The 17,082-nt window shown below is 37.3% G+C and overlaps 1 protein-coding gene across 3 annotated transcripts in view; it reads left to right on the forward strand.

The window, feature by feature from the left end:
* Positions 673-17,082, forward strand: part of DCAF10 (DDB1 and CUL4 associated factor 10) — a 63,270-nt gene continuing 46,860 nt past the window's right edge. For all 3 annotated transcript variants that reach the window (XR_001918453.1, XM_018052193.1, XM_018052192.1), the window contains exons 1-2: positions 673-1,368; positions 15,686-15,799. Coding sequence is in view for 2 of the 3 variants with exons in the window: in XM_018052193.1 (XP_017907682.1) it covers positions 818-1,368; positions 15,686-15,799 (665 nt within the window). In the remaining variant the exon portion in view is untranslated. The remainder of the gene's footprint in view (positions 1,369-15,685; positions 15,800-17,082) is intronic.

Below are 17,082 nucleotides of genomic sequence, written 5' to 3' on the forward strand. Positions count from 1 at the left end.
GTTAAGCTTTTTCTGCAAATGAATTCTGTGTATTTATCTTCAGCAGCACTAACAGCATCTATTATGCCCTCTATGCCCTGCTTGGCAGATGTAAGCAGGATTGACCCTGGGCTCTGTCGCTTTTAAGGTTGAATTCAGATTTCGGCTCCTCTCAGTAACTCCTGGCTGGGGTATGCTCCCTGCAGAGAGGAAGGCTTTGGTAAAGGCTTCACCTAGTAGGTAAAGTTGCTGGTAACTGGGCAGAGCTCCAGGGTAGCAGTAAGCCCCAGGCGCTGTGCCATCCAGGGCTTTTCAGTGCAGAAGTTAAACCTGAGTCCCTAGATTCCCAGGCTGAGTAGGCAGTACACCATGCTGCTTACTGTGTGAGCAGCACATAATATGGTCATTTCTTACCTTCGTTGGTCTCAGTGTAAAGTAGGGACGATTATGTAAACAGTACCCAATCATACTCAGCCTCTTGGACTGACCAGTCAGACCCTGTCATCCCCATAGACACAGTCTGGTCAGTGATAACGACATATTGACAATAGCGCACGCAGCTACCGGATGCTAGCGCTACCCCATGCAGCCTAGGCCCTGGGCATCTTCACTGTCGCACACACAGTAGCTCTAGACCTCCAACTCTCCCGACTGTGGCACCCCCAGTCGAATGGTGTCTCCGCTTTCCTGGTCCCCGGCGGATGATACCGAGAGGCGGCGCGGGTTTCCCAGCCGGCGAGGTGAGGCGGCCGCACGCCGGAAGTGGCGGCTGGAGCGGGAGTACTGAGGTGTTGGCCGGCTGGGCAGCGGCCGGGAGCCGGGGGCGGGGGCGTTGGCCATGTTTCCCCTCGGGCTCCGTAGCCCCGGAGGGAATAGGGCGGCTGGAGCCGGGGCTGAGGAGCCGGCACCCTACGCGAGAGAGGCGGCTGCTGCCGGGCCGCTCCCTTCCCCGCCCTCGCCACTACAGCCCAGGGCTGACGCAGCCCCTCCCCCGTCGCCCGGCGGGAGCCCTCGCAGTCCGTGCGCCCCCTCAGAGCCCCCCGCCGGGCGCGCGCGGGAGCTCGGGCTGCCCGGAGCTCTAGAGTCCTCAGCCGCTTCCGCTCAAGGAGATCCTTCACCGCCTTCCCCGCCGCGCCGGCCACCCGGGCCTGACTGTAGGGCCGGGAGCCGCGGCCAGCCCTGCCTCATAGCCCGCCTGGGCAGCCCTGGTGCCCGGCTCTTCGGGTGGCTGAGAGAGCGCAGCCTGGGCCGCGGGCTGTTCGTGGACCCGGCGCGGGACAATTTCCGCACCATGACTAACCTCTATGGTTCCATCCATCCCGCGGATTCGGTGTACCTCAGCACCCGCACCCACGGGGCAGTCTTCAACCTCGAGTACTCGCCCGACGGGTAAGCGCGGCCCCCTGGAGGGCGGGGACCGCCTCCTCCTGGCGCGGCTGCCGGTGGGCGGCTGCCCAGGGCCCGCTCGCCCAGCCAGGCCTGGGGTTTGCGAGTGCCCGTGGGGCGGCCGGCTTTCGTGCCCCTGGCTCTTTGTGAAGCGCTCTGTCGCTGTTGGAGGCCCCGTCCGGCACTTGGAGGTAGGCGAACCCGGGGCTGGTTTGCTCCTCTTCTGGACCAGAGCTCTCTGAAGTGACTTAAGCAACCCCGGCAGCTTTGTCAGAGCCAGTCCAGAGCTAGGCTTTCTGGTACACCGTAGATGCTCGATAAGTTCACTTTGAATAAATGCCCATTTCCCACTGACGCCCTAGGCATGTTTTTCCCACCTAAGCTTTGTCAAGGGTGTGGAGCCTGCAGAATCCCTGTTCCCGACTTGCGCTTAGGGGACAAGTGTGGGTTCCTTCGTTCCTTTTCTTCAGTAAGATACTAAGATCCTGCAGAGAAATATCTTGTGATGTGGGCATCTGTGAAGTTTCCAGGCTAGACTAGATGTTCTGTTAATGGTATCTTGCCTTTTTCTTGCATAATTAAAATACCATGTTTGGCCTCGGTTTACTTTGAGCTATGGAGAATTTTCAAAGTGATATCTATTTTTTAAACTTTGTTATTTGAGTACAGGAACAAGTTCAACAGCAGGCAAAGGAAAAACTTTACACAGAGTTCCACCATGAGGGGATCTTCCCGACCCAGGAATCAAACCCGGGTCTCCCGCATTGCAGGCAGAGGCCTTACCGTCTGAGCCACCAGGGAAGCCCCTCATAAATAATACAGCTCATACCAAATCAGGGCCTTTGGATTCCTAGTTATTTGCTTAGTTGTTCATTCACTCAGTCCCTCATTCAGCATGTATTTGTTGAGCACTTGCTATGCTCCAGAGGCAGAGGTGGCAGTGGTGGACAAAACAACAAATGGCATTGCGTTCATTAGTCTTGGGACCTATTGGTTCAACTAGAAATTAATAAGCATACTAGATAATTTCATAATGTATATTTACAAGTTGAGATAAAGGCTGGAAGGAACCTGTTGTGGACTAGGGTGTTCAAGGTTTCCCTGAGAAAGTGACACTTAACCAAGATGGAAAGATGAGTAGGAGATAAATTAGTCAAGACAGTGTTGGGGAGGGGATAGAAATATTTCAGATGAAGGAACTGGTATGTCAAACGACCTATGGTTCTCTAACATATCATGTTAGAGAAACTGAAAGATGATAGGTAAACAAAGGAAAAAATTGTGCTGAAGAAAGACATAAAATATGCTAAGGAAGGAGCAAAGTATCAGAATCTGGGGTCACTGAGCAGGTACACCCTATTTCATTTCACTTGCAAATGCTTTTTCTTAATATAGTAGTTGACTTGAAATACTGACTGTGCACCTGAATACAGGGAAGATTGGTGAGAGGAGAAACTATTCTGCTGAAGTTTATCTGTGGAACCTCCTCTCCTCACTCCTTCCTCCAACTAAGTGCTATTCCTAAAGTTTCTCCCAAAATACCGGCAGTTTGTTCTTCATAACCCTTCAGTTCCTCTCTTCAGCATATCTCAGCTCTTTTCCTTCCAGCCTCCTACCTGTTCTCTCAGGCCTTCAGAAATAGTTGTTTCTACTCTTTGAAGGTGGAATTTTAGGTAGGGGGTGAGAGGGATAGAATGTTATGAAGAAGGAATTCTCATTACCAGTACTATAAGAATGAGGAGTATATTACTGATAGTTCTTGTTTGAATATGGGCTGTGTTTTCCTATAGTAACATTTTTGTAAATGGTGGTACTTTATTTAGGTACCCTGATATTTCATGCAATAACATGCAACTATATAATTACTAGTTACTAACTGTAGAAAACCTAGACAGTAAATGAAACTGAAAGAAGCTAAATATCCTTTATGATCTCAGAGAGTAAATAGATACCTAATGAATCTTTTTCTTTGTATATATCTTTTTATTTGTTAAAAAATTTTTTTTTCTTGACTGCACCATGTGCAGCTTGTGGGTCTTAGTTCCCTGACCAGGGACTGAACATGGGCCATGGCAGTAAGAGTGCAGAGTCCTAACTATTGCACCACTTGGAACTCCCTTTGTATGTTTATTTTAACGTAAAAATAGAACCTACTGTTTTGTAGCCTGCCTTTTTTCATACATTATAAATTATGTTAATGAATATATTTCTACAGCATTGTTTAAAATTTTTCATTAGTTAAAACCTCTAATCTGATATTTTAAATTTATGTCCTTATGGTAAGTCCTTAGAATGAGTAAAAGGTTATGAAGATTTTGGATTCCTATTATTAAATTCCCCTTTGTACCAGTCCTTATTCTTCTCAGTCCCAATGAAAGTGCTTGTCTTCCTGTACCCTTGCCAGTATTGCACATTGGCATTCTTTTTCATTTCTGCCAAGGTAATAGGTGAAAATAGTTCAGTGTTTTAATTTTTTAGTCTACTGACTACATCTAATATGCCCCAGTTCTTATAGGACTTAAAATGGTTTTATATAAATTTGACATATCTTGTTAAATGAGATGATTTCACATATCCTTCAGTTGTGTATAAGTTAAATCAGCTTACTGGATACTGTAACCACTGTCAAGGACTTCTCAGTACAAAAAGAAGACGTGATACAGAAGGTAAGAATTAAAATTAAGTCTTTGATAGAGACCAGACTAGAAACAATTTGGCACTAAGAAAGAAAAATGAAGGCTACCTGGACCAGAAGATAATTTGTAAAGAACTGTAAAATGTTTTAAGCAATAGCAGCATTATCAAGATAAGTGTGTCACCTCCTAAAATGGCATTTTGAAAAGGAAATTTGATAATATTTGCAATAATATGGACTTGCTTATGCTATCCTCTATAAGAATACATTAGGCACTGATGTAGAGAGAATTAGTATAGTGGAAAATAGAAGTGAAGAAGCTATGCAGATTGCAGACAAGAGAGGCAAAGAGGCTGAAAATATGAAGGAGGATTGGTGACACAGAGCACAAAGAGAAAAATGCACACTGTGTATCTGGTTAGTTCCTAACGAAAATGCAATAATAGGATAAAATAAACTTGAAGCAGCAATAGCTGAGAACTTTCCAGAATTGAAGAAAGGTATCAAATGATTTAAGAAACCTGACACACCCCTAGCAGGAATTCTCCCTTGCCATATAGGAAACTGCAGGACAACAGATATAAAATTATAAAAGCCAGAGGGAAAAAGGCCTTCAAAGGAGTAACTATGCAAGTGAAAACCAACCAGTCATCAATAATAGTGTAAATTAGAGGATAGTGGTAATTTCATTTCAGTATGCTGGGAAAAACTGCCAACCTGAATGTCTATACCCAGCATCTTGTTGAGAACAAAGATGAGATGAATACGTAAGCATCCAATCAAAGCTCAGTAAGTTTGCCACCAGACCTTCAGTAATGGAATTCTAAGTTCAGAGAGAAGAAAGTGTTTTCAGCTGTAAGGTCTTGAGATATTAGAAGGAATGAAGATCAAATAAAGTGGGAAATTTGTATGTAAAACAATCTGATTTTGTCTTTTGGGATTAACAAAGGTGTAGCTAAAATAGAAGACAACAATAGCATATAAATTACGAAGGAATGTTCGAAGTTCCTTATTTTTTTGAGGGAGAATTGTGATATATTAACTTTAGGTTTTAATATGTACATACTAAAATGTACAAGGTAACCACCAAAAGACAATTAGTGTATTATTTCAGGGCTAGAAGAAGAAAAAATTTTGGAATGAGGAAAAACATATTCCAGAAGACAAGAAAGGGAAAGGGAAGGAAAGTAGGAAAGGTATAATAAAAAAATCACTGAAAATAAATACAAATATTACTAATTATAATATAAAAGTACTAAGTGTACTTTTTGTACATAAGATAAAGATATATCAAACACCTAAGCAAAAGAAGGCTGGTGAGCTATATTTAATATCAACAAAATGGGCTTTAAGGCAAAAAAATTTCTAGACATAGGTTACTTTATAATCAGATCAATTCACCTGAAAAATAAAATTCTGAAATTGAGTTTTTTAACTTATATACATCCAAAATTGATAACTTCAAGGAGAAAAGAGAAAACTTTATCATAGAGTTGATATTAATGTACATTATAGTATACCTCAGTTAATCAGGCAGACACAGAAACAATACTACTACTAAAGAGTATGTATAGAATACCACATTCAGGCCTGATGTTCAGCTAGTACACATTGGTTCAGCTGTACCAGTTGTTAAAATATTAATATATATCCATGGTGGTTGAATAGTTACTGCCCCAAGTTCACTGAGTGCCATCCTAGTACTTAAGTACCTTCCATAGGATCTCCTAGAGTAACCCATTTGTGATAACTAGATTCTTGGGAGATCCAGAGATAAAAGGAGCAGTCAGATGAGAGTAACGGCACTACTGGAGGCACCATCCAAACATTAATTCTCTTGACAAAGTGTGAACACCCACTGCAGGATAGAACCCATGGCAGGTAAATGAGGTCAGTGGGGTGATTTATGGATGAATACCATATGGTTACAGATCCCTAATCTTATCATTGTTATTGAATTTCACCTTTATTTAGTGGTATAATTTTGCCAAAAGCCACTGAATACATACCCACCATAGGCATTAATAACACTCACTTTATTAATGAACATGACTGCCAAAATTAAGTCTTCTCTATATCAGAAACATGTAGTTGAGAGAACTGAGATGCGGAAAGGAGGTTAAACACAAAGGATTTGTACTCTGGTTTATGCCCTTAACTACTGTATTACAATATGTCTCATCTGGGCTGAAGGATTAGGTTTGATATCATCAAATATGATGTATCAATTATTTTGTGACTTAGTTATTAATACAATTGAATGTAAAAATTAACAGCAAGCGTTATAAGGGCTAAAATTTTTCCAGTATACTTACTGTTAACTGGAGCAAAAGCTAAAAAGAGGATTCAGCTCCATGAACAATTTTATTGCTATTAAGAGTGATTTTTTTAAATATATATCAAGACCACAAATTACTTAATAACTACCTATTTAAAGGAATTTTAAAACAAATATAGTTGATTTACAATATTGTATTAGTTTCAGGTGTACGGAAAAGTGACTTAGATATATGTATATTTTTTCAGATTTTTTCCGTCATAGATATTGTAAGATGTTGACTATACTTTATGCTATATAGTAAATCCTTGTTGCTTATCTATTTTATCTGTAGTGGTTTGTATCTGTTAATCTCCTACACCTAATTTATCATTCCTTCCTTCCTCTTTTGTAACCATAAGTTTGTTTTGTATGAATGACTACCTGTTTAATGTGGAAATTCTTGGAGGGTCTTTATGCAGTTTCCTATGGCAGTTCATGGTCCAAACAAAGGCATCTGGGTCAAAGAGATAATTATGGCTACAATTTCTAAAATTAATAAATGTTTGGGAGTTAGTAGAATAATATGATAAACAATTTGAGTTAGAATTAATATCACTTGGCAAGCATTTTTATAACCTATAGGTTAGCCTGTTTTTATCTTTTAAATTTTAAATTTTTTATTCATATATTAATTTATATTACTATTGAATATTTAGTATTTTTTAATATCACACTTATGTAACAGCTGCCTCATGGTGTTTTGTCCCCACACACACAAAGATGAGTTAAAAATTCCTTTCTTATAAGACCACATATTTCAAAAGATTGTCATTAAATAGTTTCTCAGGATAATGTGATTGCTAGAAGTTAATAGCATGTATTTTCAAGTTAAATATATATAAGTAAAAATTTATAAATAGCTCATAAGTCAAAGTAGAAATGATAATAGAAATTAGAAATATTTAGAACTAAATGAAAATACCACATCTCAAAAGTTGTGGGATATAAATAAATCTGTACTTAGTATGAAAATTATGATTTTTAATAAACTAGAAAGGAAGACAAGGAAAATTAATTATCTGAGTATCTGTCTCAAGAAATAATAACAGAATAGTGAAGTTATAACAAAGTAAATCTGAAGAAAACCAAAGGAAGGAAATACAGAAATATAGCATAAAATTATTGAAATTCTAAAAATCAAGTAGAAATACTCAACAGAAAGATTTGTCTTTGAAAAGACAAAGAATAATGAAACATACTCATTAAGTTGATCAATAGAATACCCAGATATACAATATTTAGAGTGAGAAGGGGGATATAATTTCAGATTTAAGAAGCAGAGATTGTACCTTTCCAGAAGTAGCAGAATAGGTGGTTTAGACCAACCCTCCAACTGAGAATAATTAGAAAAGCTACAGAAAAACATCAGTATCTAATATAAGACATAAACAGTTATGTTTGAAGGGAGTAGAGAACTGAGGCAGTGAGGAAATTTCAGGGCCAAACTCTGCAAAAGGAGGGTAGCCAGAGATGTGAATCCACCTTTTTAGCCAACTGAATGTAGCAATATGGTAGAAATGAAAGATTGATTTGACATTAGAAAATATATTAATTGTAAATCACTACATTAACATATTAAAAGAAAACTATAGTATAATTTCAATAAATGTGAGAAAATATTTCATATAGTTTAGTGTATATTAATGAAAAAAATGTAACGGATTTGAGGTAGAAGAGACTTTCCTGAATCCACTAGTAGGAATCTACCAAAACAAATAAACAAACCTTATAACAAACACTGTGCTTAATGATGAAATGGTAAATGTATTCTTAAAGATCAAGGATAAGGCAAGAGTTGCTATATAAACATTTCTGTTCAACATTGTACTGAAGGTCCTAGCCTTCAGTAGGTGCAGCAAAGGAAAAAAGTATTAAAAATAAGAAAGCAGTTATTTATAGATGACTAATGATAATTGACAAAGAAAACCTAAAATAACATGTGATAAATATTAAAATAAGATTGATGAATAAATAACATTTTAAACATCAGTTGGCCTTCTGTATACCAACAACAAATGAAACAAAATTTTAAAAAGAACATTTACAAGAGCATCAAAAAATATCTCAAGGCATGATCTACATGGAGAAAATCTCCATTGTTAATGAAGATATGCCATATTCAAGTATTAGAAGTCTCTGTATTATAAAACTATCAACTCTATGTAAACTTTTCTACAGATTTATTACAACCTCAAAATCCACAGGTGGATATGTATGTGTATGTATAACTTCCTATGTCAATTCTAAATGTATAAGGATGTACAAAGAATTGTTATAGTTCTCTTACTAAGAATATCTTAAATATATGGAAAACGGTGCATATTACTGATGAGATTATATAAATTCTACCAGATTAATTTGTAAAGTCACTGCATCCTAATAAAAATACCAAGATTTTTTAGTAGGACCTGACATGCTATATCTAAAATTCATTTGGAGAAGACAGTATGACATTAGCTTCCACTAAAAATGTTTATTAGGGCAGTGAGGGGGTCTTGCTTGGCTACTTGCCAGACCTTTTAGAAATTGCATGAAATATATAGAGTCCTAAAAGAAAATCTATATATGACAAAGATGGAATTTACAAAGTATAGAGTTTGATATTGGGACAAATGACATCCAGTTTTAAAAGTTACAAATTATGCCATGTACAAAAATAGATTATATTAAAATGAAAAATGACTATCAGTCTTATTGATCTTTTATTAGCTCTCTTGTTTATAATGTTTAATATTAAGACTTTCCAAAAATCATTGATTCATTACTTTTATGAAGAAGACAAGTTCATTTCATGACTCTTCTAACAGAAATATTTATGCATCTTCTAAAATTAGATATATTTGAATATTTTTACTCATGGTAGTCAACTAATACAAAAATCCTTCAGATGTTATTAAATTTTTAAAATTCAGATACCTCACAAAAGGATTTAAGCAGACACCCTTTAAAGGATAATTTCATGATTTCTAAATATGGAAATGACTTCAATTTAGTAGATGTTTTCCCTTACCTTGTAAAACATTTGTTCTGAATTTTAAAGTTTGGCCATTTAGAATTCTATCTTATGCACTTTCATCTTAAAGTGTAAAAATCTCATGTGCTTTTGGAATTATATATTAAAAAGATTGCACTTTCAGAATTTCATTTGAAAGTAAAATCAGTTTCAATCCTGAATTGAAATCAGTCCAAGATTTCGTTTGCTAGGTCTGAATCTAAAAGATTAGTATTTACAGAAAACTAAGACAAAATCAATGAAAGACAATAGATTTTCAGAAATCAAAATGGTGTTTGACTGTCAGACATAAAAAAAAATTGACAGTAACACAGTAATAGTAGGAGACTTTAAACACCCCCACTTTTGATGGACAGATCATCAAAACAGAAAATTAATAAGGAAACACAAGTCTTACATGATACATTAGATGAGATGGATCTCATTGTTATCTTCAGGACATTTCATCCAAATGCAGAGGAATATATCTTCTCAAGTGCACTTGGAACATTCTCTAGAATAGACCACATCTTGGGTCACAAAACAAACCTCAGTAAATTTAAGAAAATTGAAATCATATCAAGCATCTTCTCCGACCACAATGCTATGATACTCAATATCAATTACAAGAAAAATGTAAGAAACACAAACACATGGAGATTAAACAGCATGTTTCTAAATAACCAACAGGTTACTGAAGAAATCAGAAGGGAAATCAAAAAACTTCTAGAAACAAGTGACAATGAAAACATGACAACCCAAAACCTATGGGATGCAGCAAAAGCAGTCTTAAGAGGGAAGTTTATAGCAATACAGTCATACTTCAAAAAACAAGAAAAACATCAAATAGACAACCTAACTTTACACCTAAAACAACTGGAAAAAGAACAAAAAAAACCCAAAGTTAGTAGAGGGAAAGAAATCAAAGATCTGAGCAGAAATAAAAAGAAAGAAACAGTAGTAAAGATTAATAAAACTAAAAACTGGTTCTTTGAGAAAATAAACAAAAGTGACCAACCTTTAGCCAGACTCATCAAGAAAAAAAGAATCAAATCAACAAAATTAGAAATGACAAAGGAGAGGTTACAACAAACAATGCAGAAATAAAAAGGATTATAAGAGACTATTATGAACAACTATATGGCGATAAAATGGATAACCTGAAAGAAATGGACAGATTCTTAGAAAAGTTCAATCTTCCAAGACTGAACCAGGAAGAAATAGAAGTTATGACCAACCCAATTACAAGCACTGAAATTGAATCTGTGATCAAAAATCTCCCAAAAAACAAAAGCCCAGGACCAGATGGCTTTATAGGAGAAGTCTGTCAAACATTTAGAGAAGAGCTAATGCGTATCCTTCTAAAACTTTCAAAAAACTGCAGAGGAAGGAACATTTCCAAACTCATTCTTTGAGGCCACCATCACCCTGATACCAAAACCAGACAAAGACAACACAAAGAACACTATAAGCCAATATCACTGATGAACATAGATGCAAAAATCCTCAACAAAATTTTAGCAAAAAGAATTCAGCAACACATCAGAAATCTCATACACCATGATCAACTTGGGTTTATTCCAGGAATGCAAGGATTCTTCAATATATGCAAATCAATCAATGTGATATATACCCTATTAACAAATTGAAAGATAAAAGCCATAAGATAATCTCAATAGATGCAGAAAAAACCTTTGACAAAATTCAGCACCCATTTATGATTAAAACTCTTCCAAAAAAGGGCATGGAAGGAACCTACCTCAACATAGTAAAAGCAAACATTATTCTCAATGGTGAAAAACTGAAAGCATTCCCCCAAAGATCAGAAACAAGACAAGGGTGTCCACTTTCACCGCTATTCAACATAGTTCTGGAAGTCCTAGCCACAGCAGTCAGAGAAGAAAAAGAAATAAAAGGAATCCAGATCGGAAAAGAGGAAGTAATGCTCTCACTGTTTGCAGATGACATGATACTGTACATAGAAAACCCTAAAGATAGTATCGGAAAATTACTAGAGCTAATCAGTGAATTTAGCGAGGTTGTAGGATACAAAATCAATACATAGAAATCACTTGCATTTCTATATACTAACAGTGAAAAATCAGAGAAATTAAGGATTCAATCCCATTCACCATTGCAACAAAAAGAATTAAATATCTTGGAATAAACTTAAGGAGACAAAAGAACTGTACACAGAAAATTATAAGACACTGATGAAAGAAATCAAAGATGACATAAAAAGATGGAGAGATATTCCATGTTCCTGGGTAGGAAGAATCAATATTGTGAAAATGATTATACCACCAAATGCAATCTACAGATTCAGTGCAATCCCTATCAAATTACCAATGGCAATTTTCACAGAACTAGAACAAAAAGTTTCACAATTCATATGGAAACACAAAAGACCCTGAATAGCCAAAGCAGTCTTGAGAAAGAAGAATGGAGCTGGAGGAATCAACCTCCCTGACTTCAGATTATACAACAAAGCTTAGCGAGGTTGTAGGATACAAAATCAATACATAGAAATCACTTGCATTTCTATATACTAACAGTGAAAAATCAGAGAAATTAAGGATTCAATCCCATTCACCATTGCAACAAAAAGAATTAAATATCTTGGAATAAACTTAAGGAGACAAAAGAACTGTACACAGAAAATTATAAGACACTGATGAAAGAAATCAAAGATGACATAAAAAGATGGAGAGATATTCCATGTTCCTGGGTAGGAAGAATCAATATTGTGAAAATGATTATACCACCAAATGCAATCTACAGATTCAGTGCAATCCCTATCAAATTACCAATGGCAATTTTCACAGAACTAGAACAAAAAGTTTCACAATTCATATGGAAACACAAAAGACCCTGAATAGCCAAAGCAGTCTTGAGAAAGAAGAATGGAGCTGGAGGAATCAACCTCCCTGACTTCAGATTATACAACAAAGCTACAGTCATCAGAACAGTATGGCAGTGACACAAAAACAGAAATATAGACCAATAGAACAAGATAGAAAGCCCAGAAATAAACCCATGCACCTACGGGGCCCTTATTTTTGACAAAGGAGGCAAGAATATACAATGGGGCAAAGAGAGCCTCTTCAATAAATGATGCTGGAAAAACTGGACAGCTACATGTAAAAGTATGAATTTAGAACACTTCCTAACACCATACACAAAGATAAACTCAAAATGGATTATAGACCTAAATGTAAGACTAGAAACTATAAAACTCTTAGAGGAAAACATAGGTAGAACACTCAGTGACATAAATCAAAGCAAGATCCTCTGTGACCCACCTCCTAGAGTAATGGAAATAAAAACAAAAGTAAGCAAGTGGGACCAGATTAAACTTTAAAACTTTTGCACAGCAAAGGAAACTATAAGCAAGGTGATAAGACAACCCTCAGAATGGGAGAAAGTAATAGCAAATGAAACAACTGACAAAGGATTAATTTCCAAAATATACAAGCAGCTCATACAACTCAGTGGTGGAAAAACAAACAATTCAAAGAGTGGGGAAAAGACCTAAACAGACATTTCTCCAAAGAAGACATACACATGGCTGACAAACGTGGAAAGATGATGCTCAGTGTCGCTCATTATTAGAGAAATGCAAATCAAAACCACAATGAGATATCGCCTCGTACTGGTCAGAAGGGCCATTACCAAAAAGTCTACAAACAATAAATGCTGGAGAAGGTGTGGAGAAAAGGGAACGCTCTTGCACTGTTGATGGGAGTGTAAATTGATACAGTCACTATGGAAGATGGTATGGAGATTTCCTTAAAAAACTAGAAATAAAACCACCATATGACCCAGCAATCCCACTCTTAGGCATTTACCCTGAGGAAAACAGGATTGAAAAAGACTCATGTATCCCATTGTTTATTGCAGCACTATACAGTATCTAGAGGAGAAGGCAATGGCAACCCACTCCAGTACTCTTGCCTGGAAAATTCCATGGACGGAGGAGCCAGGTAGGCTGCAGTCCATGGGGTCGCTAAGAGTCGGGCACGACTGAGCGACTTCACTTTCACTTTCCACTTTCATGCATTGGAGAAGGAAATGGCAACCCACTCCATTGTTCTTGCTTGGAGAATCCCAGGGACGGAGGAGCCTAGTGGGCTGCCATCTATGGGCTCGCACAGAGTTGGACATGATTGAAGCAACTTAGCAGCAGCAGCAGCATACAATATCTAGAACATGGAAGCAACCTAGATGTCCATCGACAGATGAACGGATAAAGAAGTTGTGGTATATATACACAATAGAGTATTACTCAGCCATAAAAAGGAATGCATTTGAGTCCGTTCTGATGAGGTGGATTAACCTAGAACCTATTATATAGAGTGAAATGAGTCAGAAAGAGAAAGATAATATACATATATAGAATATAGAAAAATGGTACTGAATTTATTTATAGGGCAGCAATGGAGAAACAGATGTAGAGAATAAATTTATGGACATGGGGAGAAGGGAGGAGAGGGTGAGATGTATGGGAAGAGTAACATGGAAACTTATATTACCATATACAAAATAGATAGCCAACGGGAATTTGCTGTATGGCTCAGTAAACTCAAACATGGGCTCTGTATCAGCCTAGAGTGGTGGGATGGGGAGGGAGATGGGAGGGAGGTTCAAAAGGGAGCAGATAAGGTATACTTATGGCTAATTTCACCCTGCTTATTTAACTTATATGCAGAATACATCATGAGAAACGCTGGGCTGGAAGAAGCACAAGCTGGAATCTCGATTGCCGGGAGAAATATCAATAACCTCATATGCAGATGACACCACCCTTAAGGCAGAAAGTGAATACGACCTAAAAAGCCTCGTGATGAAAGTGAAAGTGGAGAGTGAAAAAGTTTGCTTAAAGCTCAACATTCAGAAAACGAAGATCATGGCATCTGGTCCCATCACTTCATGGGAAATAGATGGGGAAACAGTGGAAACAGTGTCAGACTTTATTTTTGGGGGCTCCAAAATCACTGCAGATGGTGACTGCAGCCATGAAATTAAAAGACGCTTACTCCTTGGAAGGAAAGTTATGACCAACCTGGATAGCATATTGAAAAGCAGACACTTTCCCAAAAAAGGTCCGTCTAGTCAAAGCTATGGTTTTTCCAGTAGTCATGTATGGATGTGAGAGTTGGACTGTGAAGAAGGCTGAGTGCCGAAGAATTGATGCTTTTGAAGTGTGGTGTTGGAGAAGACTCTTGAGAATCCCTTGGATTGCAAGGAGATCCAACCAGTCCATTCTAAAGGAGATCATTCCTGGGTGTTTTTTGGAAGGACTGATGCTAAAGCCGAAACTCCAGTACCTTGGCCACCTCATGCAAAGAGTTGACTTATTGGAAAAGACTCTGATGCTGGGAGGGACTGAGGGCAGGAGGAGAAGGGGACGACCGAGGATGAGATGGCTGGATGGCATCATGGACTCGATGGCCGTGAGTCTGAGTGAACTCCGGGAGTTGGTGATGGACAGGGAGGCCTGGCGTGCTGCGATTCATAGGGTTGCAAAGAGTCGGACACGACTGAACAACTGAACTGAACTGAACTGATGGTTGATTCATGTTGAGGTTTGACAGAAAACAAAATTCTGTAAAGCAATTATCCTTCAATAAAAAAGTTTAAAAAATGGTGTTTGTAAAAGGTTTTAAAAGTGTAATTTTGTAATAGGAAAGGGCTGAAACAAGAAACAGTACTAAAATCCATAAAAGAAAAGGTTTAGTTTGACTAAAACTGGTTTGGTAGGATGTATGCTAGACCTTTGAGTGCATTTTAATAGATACTGATGAAGAATTGCCTAATTTATATGATCTTTCCCTGAGTTTCCTCATTTAAGCATATTTTTCTGAAGCCAGCTTTTCTCATGTAAAAATACGTTTTAGGCCCCTTCATATGCATATAAAGTTATCCCTTTTTAAGTGTTGCACCATTTTGCAAAGTATTACATACTATGACTTATAAAATCGATCTTTCTTTCATGTACATTTAGGTTACTTCCAATTTCTCCATACAATGAAGCATATCTGTATATGTGCTTCTTTGTATTTGGAAATTGTTATTTCTCTAGATTGGTTTCTCAGAAAACAAAATGCTGAGATAAAAGATATGCACGTTTAAAATTTTGTTAGATACTGGTACTCTTCATACAAGCTGCATCCAGCTTATACTTCACCATGATGTATGAGACTACTATTTCCTACTACTACTTGCAACAGTGAATAGTCTCAATCTTTTAAATATTTGCTACTAATGTGGACAGAAGTTATTCATCTATATCTTATATAGTCATAAATAGATGACTATCAATAAAACAAGAGAATGCTAAGTAAACTAAGAGAAATGTGTCATTTCCTTCCAGGTCAGTGCTGACAGTTGCTTGTGAACAGACTGAAGTTCTACTTTTTGATCCTATATCTTCAAAGCACATAAAAACACTTTCTGAAGCTCATGAAGACTGTGTAAATAATATAAGGTTAGTATTACCATGAGAAAGTAAACTTTATTAATGTGACCCAAAATATTCTGTTTTGGAAGTTAGTGAAAATGTATAATGCCTTGACCAGCAGTACTAGATGGTACACATTTGTGAATTGTGCAACTTACCCTTTTAATTACAAAAGTTACTGTTAACCATTTTGGATTGGAATCTTTCTGAAATGCATTTTCACTTCCATATGATTTTACCTTTTCTCTTTGTGTATTAGGGCCATCATTATGAACCTCAGCCATGTATTTTGTTAGTCCTGTAATGCTTTGGGGCAGTGCCATTGCTTAGCCTCTCTCACCACCAGGCCCCAGATTCAAATTGTTGAGGGGAAAAAAACAGATAGGCACAGAGAACTTCTTTATTGTTTGAAGCTCCTTAAATTCTCAATAATGTGGGAAATAACAGTTGTATAGTTTGGTGGACTAATACACAGTCATTAAAATGATGATTACAGATGTTGGATATCAACATGGACAAATACTTGAAATAGTACAGGTTAAAATCATAAAAACTATAAATATGACATGATTAGAAGAAAAAGATTAGAGGAAGTATTTTAAAATGCTTACAGTGGATGTATTAGAATGAATGGATTATGAGTAATTTTCTGTTTTCAAAACTATATAATGAGATGATATGACTTTTGTAATGATTACTTTTAATTATCAAAAAAAGAAGAAATGCTCCAAACATACAGAACAGTAGGTTAAATAGCACAAAAGATACAGCTAGGCTCTGAAACAACATAAACATCTTTGTGACCATATGGCCAGACTGGAACACACACAAAAAGCTGTTACAGAGTTGAAGACACAAGCCCACTGGGTTTTCAGGCTGGCACTGACATGTAATAGTTTAGCTCCTGTCAGGAATCAAAAATGCTAAAGTATTTCATGTGAGGCAGGAACTAGAACCAGAATTATTACATGAAGCCAGGGGTTTAGTTGGAATATCTGTCCCATATTTGTGAAAGGCTGAAAAAAGGAAAAAGCTGTAAATTACCTGGGGCTATAGCTTTTAGCTGATAAAGATTTATATAGCCTCATGACCATGAATTGAATGAAGCCATTGCTGAGTCAGTGATTAAAGGTACATATGTGATAGATATCATCATGAAACTGGAGGCTTTGATCCCAATGAGACCAAGTAGTGGATTTGGGTCCAGAAATCCAAATAGGACAACTATAAAATCATTAAATAGGAAAAGAGAAATTGTTTTTTTATCTTTCTTACTCAAAAGGAGTCTACAACCAAAATTCTAAAACTCA

The sequence above is a fragment of the Capra hircus genome, chromosome 8 (assembly GCF_001704415.2).
Source record: "Capra hircus breed San Clemente chromosome 8, ASM170441v1, whole genome shotgun sequence".
Classification (NCBI taxonomy): Eukaryota; Metazoa; Chordata; class Mammalia; order Artiodactyla; family Bovidae; genus Capra; species Capra hircus.